General features: G+C 33.1%; 1 protein-coding gene across 5 annotated transcripts in view; it reads left to right on the top strand.

Moving 5' to 3' along the window:
* FucTA (glycoprotein 3-alpha-L-fucosyltransferase A) overlaps nt 1-10,352 on the top strand; it is a 33,661-nt gene extending 23,309 nt beyond the window's left edge. For all 5 annotated transcript variants that reach the window (XM_076533186.1, XM_012292965.2, XM_003706588.3 and 2 more), the window contains one exon: nt 170-10,352. In XM_076533186.1, coding sequence (XP_076389301.1) covers nt 170-521 — 352 coding nt within the window. In that variant the 3' untranslated portion in view covers nt 522-10,352. The remainder of the gene's footprint in view (nt 1-169) is intronic.
* The last annotated feature ends 6,663 nt before the right edge of the window (nt 10,353-17,015 follow it).

The raw sequence follows: 17,015 nt of genomic DNA, 5'->3' as shown, positions 1-17,015 counted from the left end.
TCCCTAATATCTAAATCCCCAAATCCCCATATCTGCAAATTCCCAAATCCATAAATCCCTAAACTCCCCACCTTCCAACCTCCCAAACTCCCAAATCCTAAAATCCCTAACATCAATAAAATTTAATTGCGTTTCAAGAAACATAACACTATCTTTCTTTCTCATTCAGGCACAACGTTCTGCCGATTGTGATGGGTGCCCATCCAACAGACTACGCCCGCAGCGCCCCGTATCGCTCATACATCCACGTGGACGAGTTCGAGTCCCCAAAAGAGTTAGCCGAGTACCTCCACCGTTTGGACAAAGACGACGAACTCTACAATTCGTATTTCCGATGGAAGGGCACCGGTGAATTTATCAACACGTACTTTTGGTGTCGCGTTTGCGCCATGTTGCACGACGAGCGTCCATCAAAGTTTTACAAAGACGTAAACGAATGGTGGAGAGGCGACGGCATATGCACCACAACTTCCTGGCGCGAACACGATCAAACTCGTGCAGGAAACCTGAGAAACACCTGAACAATCTTCGAGGTTTGGTTACACGAAACCGTGCGTTTTTTGATACTCGTCGAAGAGAATCGTATGGACTTCCAAAGGACGCAACGGGACAGCTTGTTCTGTCGCTTTTCGTTGGTTACACGACTTATTTGATGTTTACGCGTCCAGTGTTGCCAACGCCGGGTAGTCCGTTAATTGAAGAAAAAGACTGCCGATTACGAATTTGAAACACAAGAACTAGGGGTATTTGAAACTGTATTTTTTGACGAACAACAAGGATTTTTACACACGAATTCGCTGCTCTCGACGAACTCGTTGCACTTCAAGTTTGGTGTTTTTTGAAATGCAGTTGAGATTTTTTAATTAATTTTCACGATTGAGTATATTGTAACATTTTCTGTTGCAAACTTTGTTAATGTAATTATTAATCATTAAGATTACTTTCGTACAATTTCAATTTTAATACAATTTATTTAAACTTCAAGCTGATATCTGTACGTAATATTTTTATTACAATACCGTTTTTACAGTTTAGTAATAGGTTATGTTTGTGTAAGAAACTAGTGCAATTCTGGTGAGTCGAAGAAGCGAAATGTTTTATACATTTATTGATACATAGTGAACATTGACGTAGTTTAAAATTGGAAAGACGAAAAATGTTGACGTGATTATTCACAACCTTAGTTTTAAACACACTTGAAAGACATATGTTGTTGATGTTGCATTTACATTCGATGTTTAACAACGTGGATACGCGTTAAGAATAAATTATTTCGATTCTGTAATTCTTTCATAGCAGATCAAAAATGAAGAGTGTAAAATATTGCAGAGAAAAGTAAATTAGTGTATACTTATCGCTTACGAAGCTAAAGTATTACAATTGAAGGGTTAAATAGCGTTGTGATTATTATTATAAGTATTTAAATAATAGCAATCTTTATTTATACCGATAAGTTTATGAAGGTATGAAATAGTTCTGGTTAAGGTACAATTTTTTATTTAGCCACTTATAACTATAGTGTGTATTAATTGCATACGATCATTCTCATTTTTTTTCTAAACTTTTTAAATTCTTATTTTAAATTGTTTATTTAGAATAATTATTTTAATTGTTTCAAGCTAATAATTTATTTTAATTGTTTGAAGTTAATAATTTATTTTAATTGTTTGAAGTTAATAATTTATTTTAATTGTTTCAAGTTAATAATTTATTTTAAATTAATTGTTTTAATATCTTTTTTAGAAAATTGTTTCTCTCAAGTGGTATTTATAAAAATTAGTTGTAAAATTATATTTATTGAAAAGAAGAAAAATATGAATTCTGTAAAATAGCAGAAAAATTCGATCGTATGCAGATTAATATAATCTTAAATGTTCCTGGAACTTCAACGACGTAAACATTTATCTTCGTCCAATATTCAAATAAATCTCCGCGTTAATTCATGTTTAATGAATATTTATCAGCAGATAAATTATTCATGTTGATTCGATATCAGAGCATATTTATGTTCCAATATTTCATTAAGTATTCGTATTGTAACAATTATCGTTGCATGTAATGCAATAATTTATTAATTTTTCCTTGGGTCACGATACAGCGTGAAGTAATAATCTTTTCCGTAATTAAAAAACTGATGGGTGTTTGTGTAGTCATTTTTTTAATTTTTAACCTTGAAAATTTGTAAATTTGTAAATTTTCAAATCTCCATATTTCTAAATTTGCAAATTTAGAAATTAGGAAAATGCTCTTAAATTTCTAATTTTTAGAAATGGTATTCCTTTCAAAAATCTTCAGTTGCTAATACATTCCTCATGAGAACAAAATAACAAAAATTGGTATGTTAGGATGTAAAGTCAAAACTTTCGATGACCGAGACCAAAATTTTGTAAGAAACACTTTCTCGAAGCGAAGGAAACGTTTATTGCTACATTCTGTATAAAAAAATTTCACCCCCGAATTATTTCTAAATTACGTAGGTGAAGTCTTTCAAAGTGTGATGTCTATCATTTAACTTGTTAATAGGTATATCGATAGCTCGTATAAATATTAAAATCAATGTACAATGCTAGAATAATTTTTTAGAATGTTCTCAGATTTTAAAGCATAATCGCATAAAATGGCTTTCGAAATTCTAAGGCTAATTAAGAGTGGAATTGATAAATATAGAAAATGTAAAGGGAACGTTTACACATAACTGAAACTTGCTTACTGTCTTTTGCATTATGGAATTTGTTTAAATTCGAACCTTCACAGATTCACCGTCGATTTTGGAATGTTCGGTGATCTTCGCTTGTCATAATTTGTTGTACAAAGTGTTTGAACCATTATTCTGTAAGTTGGTTCATCGTTCAGAATAGATAAGTTATCACTTTCGTGTAAGCGACTCTGATAAGCAAATCTTCGTGTTATGTAGATGTACATTTAATTACATTGTACATACGCCGTTAAGTGTAAAATGTCACCAAGTATGCGAGATATTTGCGAGTTCTAGTCAAATGCGAACTTATGGAGAGTTTCTTCGAATCATTCTTATCGCTATGTAGGCAGCGTGTACCTGTTTAAATGATTCCTAATGTAATTTAATTTCAATTCGATTAGATTAATTTAAATGATTTAGATTACTGATCAGGAGAACAGCATACTTTGCTCGTCACTGCACAATTCTATTATGAAATCATTTTTTCAACTTGAAGTTTCAACTTGATAATTATATAAAAAGGATGACGAGGAAAATTTGCTGGTTGATCAGCACTCTGTAAGTGTTAAATATATGTAATGTACGCAGTTACAAAGTTCTGACATTTGGAACTCTTAGAATACTTTATTATTCAAAGCAATGGGTATGCATATCAAAGTGCAGGTTTCTGCATTCAGTATGAAAATTTATTTTACTGTGAAATTAATTTTATTTTACATTTATTACTTTCAAAGTAATTTTGTTTTACATTTGATTATTACTTTCAAAGTAATTTTGTTTTACATTTGATTGTTACTTTCAAAGTAATTTTCTTTTATGTTTGATTATTACTTTGAAAGTAATTTTATTTCATATTTAAATATTACTTTGAAAGTAATTTTATTTCATATTTAAATATTACTTTGAAAGTAATTTTATTTCACATTTAAATATTACATTGAAAGTGATTTTATTTAACATTTAATTATCACATCGAAAGTAATTTTGTTTAACGCCTAATTATTACTTTGAAATTTTATATTACATTTAACATTACATTGAAAGTAATTTTATGTAACACCTAATTATTACTTTGAAATTTTATATTACATCTAACTTTACATTGAAAGTAATTTTATTTTACATTTAACATTACATTGGAAATTAATTTTAAATTACAAATGTTTCTATATAACAAACCTTAAGCAGCTTTAAAATTAGTATATTAGTAGGACAAACTTTTCTCACACGAAAATTTGTTCGAATGAAATTATAAAATCATTGCAATGCATTAAAATGCACTTATGCACTTACTAAAAAATTCTTTTTCGCGAAAAAATTTCGATCGAAAAATATTTTTGACACGAAAAAAATTGCCTCGAGTTTAAATAATTATGATTTCACATTTATTTCCTATCGACATATCAATGAATTAACAACGATCAGCTACATTTAGCTTCTGAATAATAAAGGATTATTAAAATCTGAAAAAGAGACGCCATTGCAGAAATTTTTTATTTCATGTACAAAATGAACACCAAAGCGACGAACCTTGAACTAAATATTTCATGGTACTTAAAAACTAGTGTTTACGTTTCAGATATTTATGAACTTTCACGTTTAGAATGAACGAATACAGTAAAACGACAGCTGCAATCTAGTCTTCTATTATTCCAAATTACATTCCATAAATTGAAAAAGGTGCACTCGTACCATTGTACATTGTAAAACGTTTATGAATTTATACTGAACTGTAAATTATATTTGCGTACTACGAAATTGCGGTACCTCGACGAAACGTGAAGTAGCGAAATGCTTTTTGGGGGTACAAAATATTAGTTACTGTATAACGAATTTATGAGCGTGGAAAAAGATGCGGTGAAAGCACAGTCGAAATACAATTATAATCTACTTGTTATTTAACCTTTCGTTGCAAGCATAAAACTTTTATCTGTCAACTGAATTTTTATCTGCAACTTTTATCTGCAAATCAATAAAATTACGGAAAATCTTTTTGTCATAATTTTTACATCTTCTCGAAAAATTACAAACTTAATTCTTCATTTTTTCAAATAATTCTTTAATGTTATTTTATTGAAAAGCTGTTCTTAGTATGGTAAGAATTTTTTTACTAGAATTTAAACATTGCGAATAGAAATCATGCAACAAAGGGTTAAACTCACTTCTGTGTTTTAAAATAATAGATGTTAGATATGAAAATGGTACAGAAAAACGGAGTGAATTGTTTGTAAGGTTAGTTCGAAGGTAGTTGGAAAATATTTCTGGCAATTGTTCGGAGAAATTGAAGCTCAAAAATGTAACCAAAACGAGGGACAGTTGCACATTCGAAACGCACGCGTGAACTACGATCGAGTTACTTAATTGTGGATTCTACCACAGCTTTCAATCGGTTCCTATGTAATGTCGATTTTTCCGAGTACGCACAAGCAAGTTAGGTACTTAGGTAATTAAGAAATTGATTGATTCCGTAGAGAAATTGGTCTCGATGATCACATCGAGGAATTTTAGGAAATCAGTGATTTTCGTGTGTTTCTATGTACTCTACCGCTCTTAGTTGCAGGATCATTACGAATCGTAAAAACAATAATTTAATACAAGTTTTGGATTTTGTTAACACTATCAAACTGGTCAAATGACTGTTCTACAAGTCTTATAATAAATTAAGAAGCTTTTTCTGAAATCTACATTGATTTTCATCAAGATAAAGAATTAATGTGTAATTTATTCTTTGTCTGTTTATTTCAAACTTGAGTTTTAATTTAAAAATTACATATAGATAGATTTAACATTAAATTTACGCAATGTGGTATTAAAAATTGTTCACATAAATCTGTCTAATATTATTTAGAAAGTTTGTGTTTCTCATTCGAGTAACATTTAATACTTACACATTAAATTCATTGATCAAATATGTGAAAAATTACGATTATTTTTGCATTACAAATTTATTTAGAATTCACTTATATAATTATTTCAGATTAAAAATGAGTCAAATATAATTTCATCGAAAAATTAAACCATTTTTGTTTTAACCCTTGAGACTTTTGAAGAGGTTATGTTCGTTAAAATAGTACTTAAATAATTTGTACACATTCTTTGTATAAATTATTATTACTTTATATAAATTATCATTTTTGTCTTTCTAACGAATAATAATAATATTTCAATGGTTATTAGCCAGATAAATTTAATTTTTAGAAATCAATTAAGTTAAAAGAGAAGTGTTCTAAAACTTTTGAGCGGTGGTGTATGAACGTGCTATTTAGTAACATTTTTTATTATCGTAAAGTTCAATCGATTTTAATTTAGAAATACAATTGCAAATTAAATACCACGTTATTCCAAAGAATAAAATAAAGTAAGGTAGAAATAATGCATGAAGATACGTAGTTATATGAATGTGTGAAAAGTTTGACAATTTTTTGAGAGTGATTTTTTAGAAACCAAACTATTTTCTAGAATATTTTGATTCGAAACGAATGATACCTTAAGACGTTTACGAATACATTTGTTATATGAACCATTTTACGTTGTCGTTAGTAACAATTTGTATGTAGAGATATTTCAGTGGTAAATTCTGATTTTAAACATTTGTATTGATTGTTGAACAACTCACTTTTATTGCAATATAAAGAAAAAAGCATAACAGTAACAAGAGCAAAACATATTTCATATTAAACATTGTTTTTTTATATGAAGAGTAATTCTAAATTAAATATAATTAATTGAAAAGAAAAATTATATCTTCAATTAATTAAATATAAAAACTAAAACATCAATTAATTAATTATGAAAATTAAATCATCAATTAAATATTAAACATCACGAAAATATTTTGCATGGTTCGAGATAAAGTAAACAATTGCTACACTTTTTAATTTGTTGTTAAAACAATTACAATTTATTGAAAACAATTAAAAAAGTTCAAAAATTAAATTGGTGAAATAAAATTTGCAATTATGATAGCAAAATTATCGAAGCGATTCGTAAGTATAGAAGTAACGACAGTAGCCGCTCGATAAATGGCTGCTGAATAAAGAGCCGTCAGAAACGAACAAGGTAACGAATTATCACATAAAGTGTTCAATTCGTTAATTTATTAAAATTAATGAATTTTGTTGTTAAAATAATTGTAAGAAACCAATTGTGAGTCAATATTTCTTGTGACAAAGAAAATATTAAAAATTTGTTAAAATTGTTTCCTCTCCAGCTATGCAAAGTGTTTTTGTATTTATTATTTTTTATAATGTGGTAAACTTAAAGAAGATATAATAATTGACATCTGTATTCAATTCTGTGAGTTGTTACCTCTTTCTAAAATTAAGTTATTAAAAATATTACTATTAATTCATGCATTGTTTTAAGTTAATAATTAACATTTAATGAATTTATCAAAAGTGTCGTCACAGATATCATACCCTAGATATAAATAAAATTTAGCAATTATAATAATTATAATCAAATTCGAACGCAGTAAATATGCAATCTTTAAAACAATCAGAGCTAGTAGAATCATGAACATTTTTTTCTAAAAATTCTGAAGTTAACAGATATAATGGGATTAGTAATTAGAAGATTCGAAACCTTGAGTACTGTATTTTAAACGTGCACGAAGAATCATAATATACGGATTCGATTAATTTGTTCACTGTTGGTGCTGATTATAACAATTGGTGCTGATGTACGCCGTACTTTGACCACGTTGTAAAACTTGTTTCTGGCGGTAAACGTTAATCAGTAATTATAGAAAGTTAGTGTATAAATAGAGCGACTGAAAATTATCAAATAGATTAATAACAAAATAGCTACAAAAAGGAAAATATGTACGCTGCTTATTTGTTTCGAATTTGAACGCCTTTTAGTATCAAACATTTAATGGATGAACGTTTAAGTTTTGATTTTGTGAAGTTTCGAACAATTTCTTCATTTAATTTGGAAATTTGGAAGTTTCTAAGCTTTTGGTTTTCAAATTTTAAAATTTTTATGATCGCAAAATTGGACAATTAGTTTATAGATTTTCCAATTTTCCAATTTTCCAATTTTCTACTTTTCAAATTTCCAAATTTCCAAACTTCCATCTAAAAATTTCCAGACTCGAGCGTTTGAAATTTCTAAATTTTCGAATATGGGAATTTAGAACTTTTTATATTTCTAGATCTCCAAGTCTAAATTATCAAATATTTCAATTTGGAACTTTGGAGCTCAAAAAACCCACCAGTTCAACCTCTAAAAATAACAAAACGTATTAAATAAGTGAAATCAATCATAGTCAAAATCAAAATAAGTGTTCTGAGTTTTCTTGCATCCTGCTGCGTTGCAAAAAATGCTCAAAAGAGATGCAATAAAATCAGATACAGTAAGCGCTTGAAAGCTTCAACACGTTTAAAATTCTCGAATTACGTGAAAAATTAATTTAATCTTAACCAGCTGCGACACAATTTTCGAATAATAAAATATTTTTATTCGACGTATTTTAACCGTTAGTTTTATACATGTGTAAGGAGTCTGTTAATTATTTAACAGCGGTGTGCTGTTGTTTAGAAATTAATTTTTTAAGTGATCGCACGTTGTGAAACTAGATAGCGACATAATTTGTAAATAGCGACTTGTGGTTATAAGGGAGTGCCAGGTGTAAAGAAATCCAAGCGTAAATTATAACGACATTTAATATCATATTAATATTCGACATTTGTAGATACAAGTGCAGAGAGTACTGCGACGTGAAATACAGGGTGTCTCACAATTAGTGTAGGTTCCGGAAATGGAGGGTAGCTGACGCGATTCTGAATAAGATTTCCCTTTACAAAAAAGGGGTTTGAAGCTTCGTTTTTGAATTATTAGGAAAAACACGGACCAGAGCGCGCGTAATCCTTGCGCTGGGATTGGTGAATTACCACGAGAGGAATTACTACCTATGGAATTACCACGCGTCGAGTTACTACGCGTTAAATTACCACGCGTGGGATTACTTCGTGTCGAATTACCACGTATCGAATTACAACGCGTCGAATTACCACGCGTGGAATTACCAAGCGTCGATTTACCACGCGTCGAATTACCACGCATCGAATTACCAAGCATCGAATTACCACGCGTCGAATTACCGTGCGTGGAGTTACCACGCGTAGAATTACCATGCGTGGAGTTACCACGCGTAGAATTACCATGCGTAGAATTACCACGCGTAGAATTACCATGCGTCGAATTACCACGCGTAGAATTACCATGCGTGGAGTTACCACGCGTAGAATTACCATGCGTGGAGTCACCACGCGTAGAATTACCACGCGTTGAATTACCATGCGTGGAGTTAGCACGCGTAGAATTACCATGCGTGGAGTTACCACGCGTAGAATTACCATGCGTGGAGTCACCACGCGTAGAATTACCACGCGTTGAATTACCATGCGTGGAGTTAGCACGCGTAGAATTACCATGCGTAGAATTACCACGCGTTAAATTACCATGCGTGGAGTTAGCACGCGTAGAATTACCATGCGTGGAGTTACCACGCGTAGAATTACCATGCGTGGAGTTACCATGTGTGGAGTTACCACGCGTAGAATTATCATACGTGGAGTTACCACGCGTAGAATTACCACGCGTAGAATTACCACGCGTAGAATTACCATGCGTCGAATTACCACGCGTAGAATTACCATGCGTGGAGTTACCACGCGTAGAATTACCATGCGTGGAGTTACCACGCGTAGAATTACCACGCGTAGAATTACCATGCGTCGAATTACCACGCGTAGAATTACCATGCGTGGAGTTACCACGCGTAGAATTACCATGCGTGGAGTTACCACGCGTAGAATTACCACGCGTAGAATTACCATGCGTGGAGTTACCACGCGTAGAATTACCATGCGTGGAGTTACCACGCGTAGAATTACCATGCGTGGAGTTACCACGCGTAGAATTACCATGCGTGGAGTTCCCACGCGTGGAATTACTACGCATAGAATTACCACGCACTGAATTACTACGCGTAGAATTATTACGCGTAGAATTACTACGCGCCAAATTACCAGACGTCGACTTATTGGTCTGTATTTTTCCTAATAATTCAAAAACGAAGCTTCAAACCCCATTTATGTAAAGGGAAATCTTATTCAGAATTACGTCAGCTACCACCCATTTCAAGGACCTACACTAATTGTGAGACACTCTGTACACTCTTTCATTCTGTTTCAGCGAAAACAAAGAATTAGTATTCTACCAACAACGTTACAATGATCGACTATAATCGTGATATTTAAAAATTACATCGTAACACTTTGATTGGTGTGTTTAATTGTTATTTCTATAATTACTCTTTTTCGAACGGACTTTCACTTCTACAATTTTCTGTGGACAATCGTTTTTATCACTTTACTGTTTCTATGAAAAAAATGTGTATACTGTATTATTTTGTAAGTCAATGTGGAATAACATTTAACGCCGCGCAAAATGATATGCAGTTTTCATTATTTACATTCCACTATTTTCGATCAATTCGAGTGCGTTAATTTTTTAAACGTTTTTAACGGAGCTGTTGGATTCTTTCGTTTTTGGTTCTGTTCGACACAATTATGTATTATATATTATCTATTTATATTGATGTTATGTATGTTCCTGATTAAGGGAATAAAAATGGACATTATTCTTATTTTTATGGTAGTATTTATTCCCATATATATTTCCCTGTTCAAAATCGTTAATTACTCACTTTCTGAGCACAGTCTATGAACTTTTATGATTAAAGAATGGTCAGCAATGCATTATTTACATGGTTCGATCACAAAAATTCCATAAATAATGTTCGGGTAATGAGTAATTAATTATTTTGTGTCAGCATTGCGATACGTACATAAGCCGCCTATGTCAATTCTACTGCGCATGCAAAGTGCAATATTTCGGCACTTTGACGACGCAGTGTGGTTCGTGAGGCATTTAGAAACAAATTTCTATTAGGGTTTGATGCGTTTTGATGTCTAATAAAGCCAGGAAATCAATTTTTGTTGAAATCGGTCCAAAACGGTACAGGTGGCGCCATCTATCGGCGAGCGGCGGAACTACGAAAAACTAAAATTTCGATTTTCTCGAAAACTAGCGAATTTTAAGTACTTCTGAAGGTCAGAAATTGTTCTGTGACCTCTCTAGAACCTACATAATGCCACAAGAACCTCTTCAGATCGCTAGAAAAGAAAATAGAAAAATTGGTCAAAACATGGACTAAAAAATTGGCGTCCATCTAGCGGTGGAAGTTGAAACTACAAAAACATAAAAACGCGATTTTCTCGAAAATTAGCGAACTTTGAATATTTCTGAGGCTCAGAAAGTGTTATGTGAACGCATTAGAAGCAAAATAATGGAACAAAAGCTTCGTAAAGGCTTTAATAAAGAAAATAGAAAAAGTGTCATTTTATGGACAAAATTTGTGGCGCCATCTAGCGGCGAAACTGCGAACTAAACTGAAAAAACGTGTGCCCGTACACGCGTTAAGGAAAAATATAAAAAGTAATATTTCGCAACTTTGACGACGTAGGATGCTTCTTTAGACATTTTAAAGCATTTTTTGTTGAATAAGTTATTCATTTTTTTGCTTATTGAGCCCAGAAAATCAATTTTTATTTGACTCCTTAACGCGTGTTCGGACACTCGTTTTTTCAGTTTAGTTCACAGTTTCGCCGCTAGATGGCGCCACAAATTTTCTCCATAAAATGACACTTTTCTTATTTTCTTTATTAAAGCCTTTACGAAGCTATTATTCCATTATTTTGCTTCTAATGCGATCACATAACACTTTCTGAGCCTCAGAAATATTCAAAGTTCGCTAATTTTCGAGAAAATCGCGTTTTTATGTTTTTGTAGTTCCAACTTCCACCGCTAGATGGACGCCAACTTTTTAGTCCATGTTTTGACCAATTTTTCTATTTTCTTTGCTAGCGCTCTGAAGAGGTTCTTGTGGCATTATGTAGGTTCTATAGATGTCACAGAACAATTTCTGACCCTCAGAAGTACTTAAAATTTGCTAGTTTTCGAGAAAATCGAAATTTTACTTTTTCATAGTTCCGCCGCTCGCCGCTAGATGGCGCCACCTGTACCGTTTCCGACCGAAATCAATTAATATCGATTTGCACATCAAATTATTTTAAAAATCACCCATAAGTACTGTTTAAATATTTCAAAACAGATAACAAGATAGAAAAATCAATAAATGCAATTTAACTTTGCAGAAATTCATTTGTGTTCCTATTCCAAGACTTTCATACTCTCCGGTTACTGTACAATATTATCTTTTGCGTTATTTGTTATAATTAATGTATAATGCACATAACATCATGTTCTAATTACAAAGTTTCCAATTTCAAAATCTATTAAATCTAATAAATTTGTTATAAAAACAATTTAGTGATTATGACTTAATTGTTCCCTACATCAGCCATTTTGTTCTTGTTCCACCACAAATTAATTAAACGCAATACTAATTGCATCGTTAAAAAATATTATCATCTATTTAGATCAAGTGTCACAAGTATACGATGGCCTGAGTTCAATTTATTCCTGGAAACTGCTGTGCAGGGCACGAGTTTACACAACTGTGGTCTGCTAACCAACTCAAGCATCGGTCAAATCTCGAGTAAATTCAACATGGAGAAACTCTTCGTTCGGGTTCAATGGTATTAATGATGTCGGTACAGGCTTGACCCAGGACCATTAGAGGGATTTATCATACTTGCAAAAGTTGATACTCTAAGACAATTTTATTCGGCTATTTTCATTTCTGTTATGGTCGTTACAAAACTTCCATGCAGCACGGTGTTGGTTCGCGAATTAAACATCAGACTCTATAATACAGTGCTGTTTAATAATGTATGAGGCACTTACAGGGTCTTATTACAGTTGATTACAATATTAATACTTTGAGCACGGTGAAAATTCACATGTGTGGTCAGAGATGGTATAATAAGGATTGTTAAAATCAAGAGTGTTTAATTTTTCAATTTCATCTTTTAATCTGGTGGTGTAGGTTGTTTTAATATTGGGGAGAGGCTGTTTAGTTTATTTTTCATACAAACAATTAATTCTGCTGAATTTGCAGCGCCAGGAAGGTATGGCTATTATGGCACATGATTACATATGTGGTCACATACGATCAATGTATGTAATTATAAACTTACCAAATTTTACAAATTTTAAGATCTTAAATTCATTACGTTTCTTTTAATTTTGATGACTTTTGAGAGATTACCACAAACCAGAGCGTTTGATATCGAAAGCAATGCGATATATCAAATCAAATCAGTTGCGTTTGATACTTTGACGAATCTACAATTTGACTCTTTGTACTTGAAGTTTCTCTTATTTATAATAATTTAATTTTCTTTGATGATTTTTTGTATGTTTGATGAGTTTCCAAATACTTGATGCTAGTTAATGAATACTTAGCTGACTTATAAGTTTACCTACAAATCAGTAGGTAATAAAAATAATACTACTATATGTCGATAATTTATGTATCCTCACATCGGAGAGAGGAAAATTTGTTAAACATTAAACTCTCCATTCTTTCCTTGCACAGTATTTTATAATACAATAGTCAAGACCGACTTGTCGAGACAAATATAGCGGTAATATTTTATTCGATGTCTTTAGCCAGGATTTTTCCTTGAGAACCTTGTAATCCTTTCTATCTTTCGTTAGAATAGCACGTAGCTCTTCGATCGAATTTCATCAAAACCAGAGGTCAAAGTAAAAGCCCGAGTCTGGCGGAAATCTCTAAATTGTTCAACCAAAGCTTCTACACACTGTTGTACCTCATACATAAGTTTTACATACCATTAAAAGAATTTTTACATACTGTTCACTTTGACAAAAAACTTTGAAAGTAATATTCCTATACGACTGCCAAGTTTAGACTAAAATGGAGTCCTATTCGCGATCATGGACTTTGAGACATGAAATGGCTGCACTTACAATGTACCATTCCAAAGTGATCATTTTTGATTTTTATGAAACTTATATATAATGTAGTTCTAGAAAAAATATTCGATATGTAGTTTTTTTTAGCTATCGACATTCAAGTTATGGGGGTGAAAATAGCTATCAAAGTGGGGAGGGGTGAGAATCACATTTTGCCGAATATCTTGGGAACTAGTAGAGCTAGAGGGATGATCCTTTGTTAGCCTCTTGAGTTGTCACGTTTGATCAAGTGGTAATTTTGCAATCTTATTCGGAAACACGCGGACTAATAAGTCGACGCGTGGTAATTCTACGCGTAGTAATTCTACGCGTGGTAATTCGGTGCATGATAATTCTATGCGTAGTAATTCCACGCGTGGTAATTCAGTGCGTGGTAACTCCACGCATGGTAATTCTACGCGTAGTAATTCGACACGTAGTAATTCCACGCGTGGTAATTCAACGTGTGGTAACTCGACGCGTGGTAATTCTTTACGTGGTAATTCGCCGCGTGGTAATTCGATGCGTTGTACTTCCATACATGGTAATTCGACGCGTGGTAATTCGACACGTAGTAATTCCACGCGTGGTAATTCAATGTGTGGTAACTCGACGCGTGGTAATTCTTTACGTGGTAATTCGCCGCGTGGTAATTCTTTACGTGGTAATTCGCCGCGTAGTAATTCGGTGCGTTGTAATTCGATACATGGTAATTCGACGCGTGGTAATTCGACACGTAGTAATTCCACGAGTGGTAATTCAACGTGTGGTAAGTTGACGCGTGGTAATTCTTTACGTGGTAATTCGCCGCGTGGTAATTCTTTACGTGGTAATTCGCCGCGTGGTAATTCAATGCGTTGTAATTTGATACATGATAATTCGACGCGTGGTAATTCGATACGTGGTAATTCGACGCGTGGTAACTCCACGCATGGTAATTCTACGCGTGGTAACTCCACGCACGGTAATTCGACGCGTGGTAATTCGATACGTGGTAATTCTACGCGTGGTAACTCCACGCATGGTAATTCTACGCGTGGTAACTCCACGCACGGTAATTCGACGCGTGGTAATTCGATACGTGGTAATTCTACGCGTGGTAATTCGACGCGTGGTAATTCGACGCGTGGTAATTCGACGCGTGGTAATTCGACGCGTTGTAATTCCACGCGTAGTAACTCGACGTTTGGTAACTCGACACGTAGTAATTCCACGCATGGTAATTCAACGTGTAGTAACTCGACGCGTGGAATGCAAAGGTTTAACCATAAAAGAACATTATTTTAGTCCGGCATCATTAACAAGATAGGCTAACAAGTCTAAGACTAGCAAAAATTCGTAATAAGATTCTCTAAATCTGAATTAGAATCGGCTAGTTGGAGACAGAGTAGTTACTCTGCCTTATTGTTAGAATATATTTGCGTTACTAAAGAATGTGAAGAAGCTATATTTATATAATAACATCATCAATTATACAGGTATTACTGTTGAGGCTTTCGGGTGTAAGCTGTGTCCTAAAGGAAGCGAGTTCGCAACGTTTCGCCAGCATTGCAGCTAGCTTCATCAGGGGATACACTGATGCTGGTGCGACTGGTGTTATTGCGCCCCTTATATTGTGGTGCGATGCTCACGTTCCGGATCGTTGACTGTTCCGGTTGATTGCTTGCGTCCAATCAGAAAGTGGGACTTTTTGATTGTGCGCACAATTAAAAAACTAGGAAGAGCGTGTGCCAGATTGGGTTAATATGATATCCTGTATCCCGGTTGATGTTCTTCGGGTGTTTCCGTATTTCTATTGCTTCCCTGTGCTTTCGGGGAAGATAGACCGATGTTTTTGCCAAAACTTCTGTTTTATCAAACAGGATTTTGTGCCCAGTGGTAATCTGGTGTTCCGCCACGGCTGGTTGAATGTAGCTCAACCTGGCGCAACGCTCATGTTCCTTGAGTCTGGTGTTCACGCTCCTCCCAGTTTGTAATTCTCTAAGTACTCCATGTAGATGTCAGCAACTACGGGAGAGATGGGTGATCCCATTGCTGCTCCGGACACCTGTTCATAGTATGTACCCTGGAAGATGAAATAATTGGTGTTGAGGCAGTGTTGGATTAGAGGAACTAGGTTTTCAGGGACTTTGTCCTGGACGATTTCGATACTTCTTTTGATGGGGACATTGGTGAAGAGGGACTGCACGTTGAAACTGACAAGTATGTCATGGGGTAGGGTTCGGATGTCCTGGATCTTTCTTATAAAGTGGGATGAGTTAGTTATGGAGCTGGGTGTGTTGCTGGTAAGGGGTTTGAGGACAGATGTAAGGTACTTTGAAAATTTGTATGTAGGAGAACCAATGGTACTAACTATGGGTCTGAGTGGAATGTTGGGTTTATGGATTTTATTAAAGACGTGTTGCGACTGCCATCTTGTGTTTTTCATTTTTGAAAAATATTTTAATTGTGAATGTGAAACCAATTTAATTTAGTTGCTTTGAATAGTTTTCAGTAACTCAAGCAATAATTGCTGTCATTCAAAATAGTGCTTTTACTCAGAATATTTATAGCGTTCTCTTCAATACGTTTATTAATAATTTCTTTATACCTAAATAAACTTCTAGCTATACAAATAAAGATCGTAAGTTATAATTTAGAAATTCTTGTGTTATATTTAAATTATTTAACACGATAAACTTAGGCTGTCTGTATTTACAGAAAATAAAAATTTATTTTACCAATAAATTAATTTTATCAAAAACACGACTAAACTAATGTTCTGCAAAGGAGGCGGTTGTAGATTAAATTTCTATTTTTATTTCTTGCATTATTTATTTATTACTGTTGTGACATCTACATTTAGATTAAAAACACTACTAAATCCAACATGGCGTCGAAATACTGGTCGGCAGCGATTCCATAGCTTCTGATTGTAATATATACAATGTTGTTTATTATTAATAGGAAAAATACCTTACATTCAAAATTATTTTAACATAGACATTTATTCTATAAAATCTATTTTGCAGAATAATTTACTATTTACAAAGTACCTTATTGTTAGGTTAGGTTAAGTATCTCAGTGTTTGCAGAATAACTATTATCTCGACATTTTGTAGAACTATTAACAGTTCAGATGATTGATTTGCTAAAATATCCTCTATAAAAATTAACGAAATATGTTTAATAACTTTATGTACTTTAAAATTTTTATAAAAATTCACAGTTGAAAAATAAAAATTGTAAACTAAGGGAAAACAAAAATTTTTCCTAGTCGATACGTTCCTATAAATCCTGTTGTATTTTATCAATGCTACGTTTAAAAAATTGCGTAAAAGCAGTAATAAATTAACGATACTGCACGATACGACAACTAATTAAAATG

Source organism: Megachile rotundata, chromosome 7 (genome assembly GCF_050947335.1).
Source record: "Megachile rotundata isolate GNS110a chromosome 7, iyMegRotu1, whole genome shotgun sequence".
NCBI lineage: Eukaryota > Metazoa > Arthropoda > Insecta > Hymenoptera > Megachilidae > Megachile > Megachile rotundata.
This window is presented reverse-complemented; position numbering and strand designations above follow the sequence as displayed.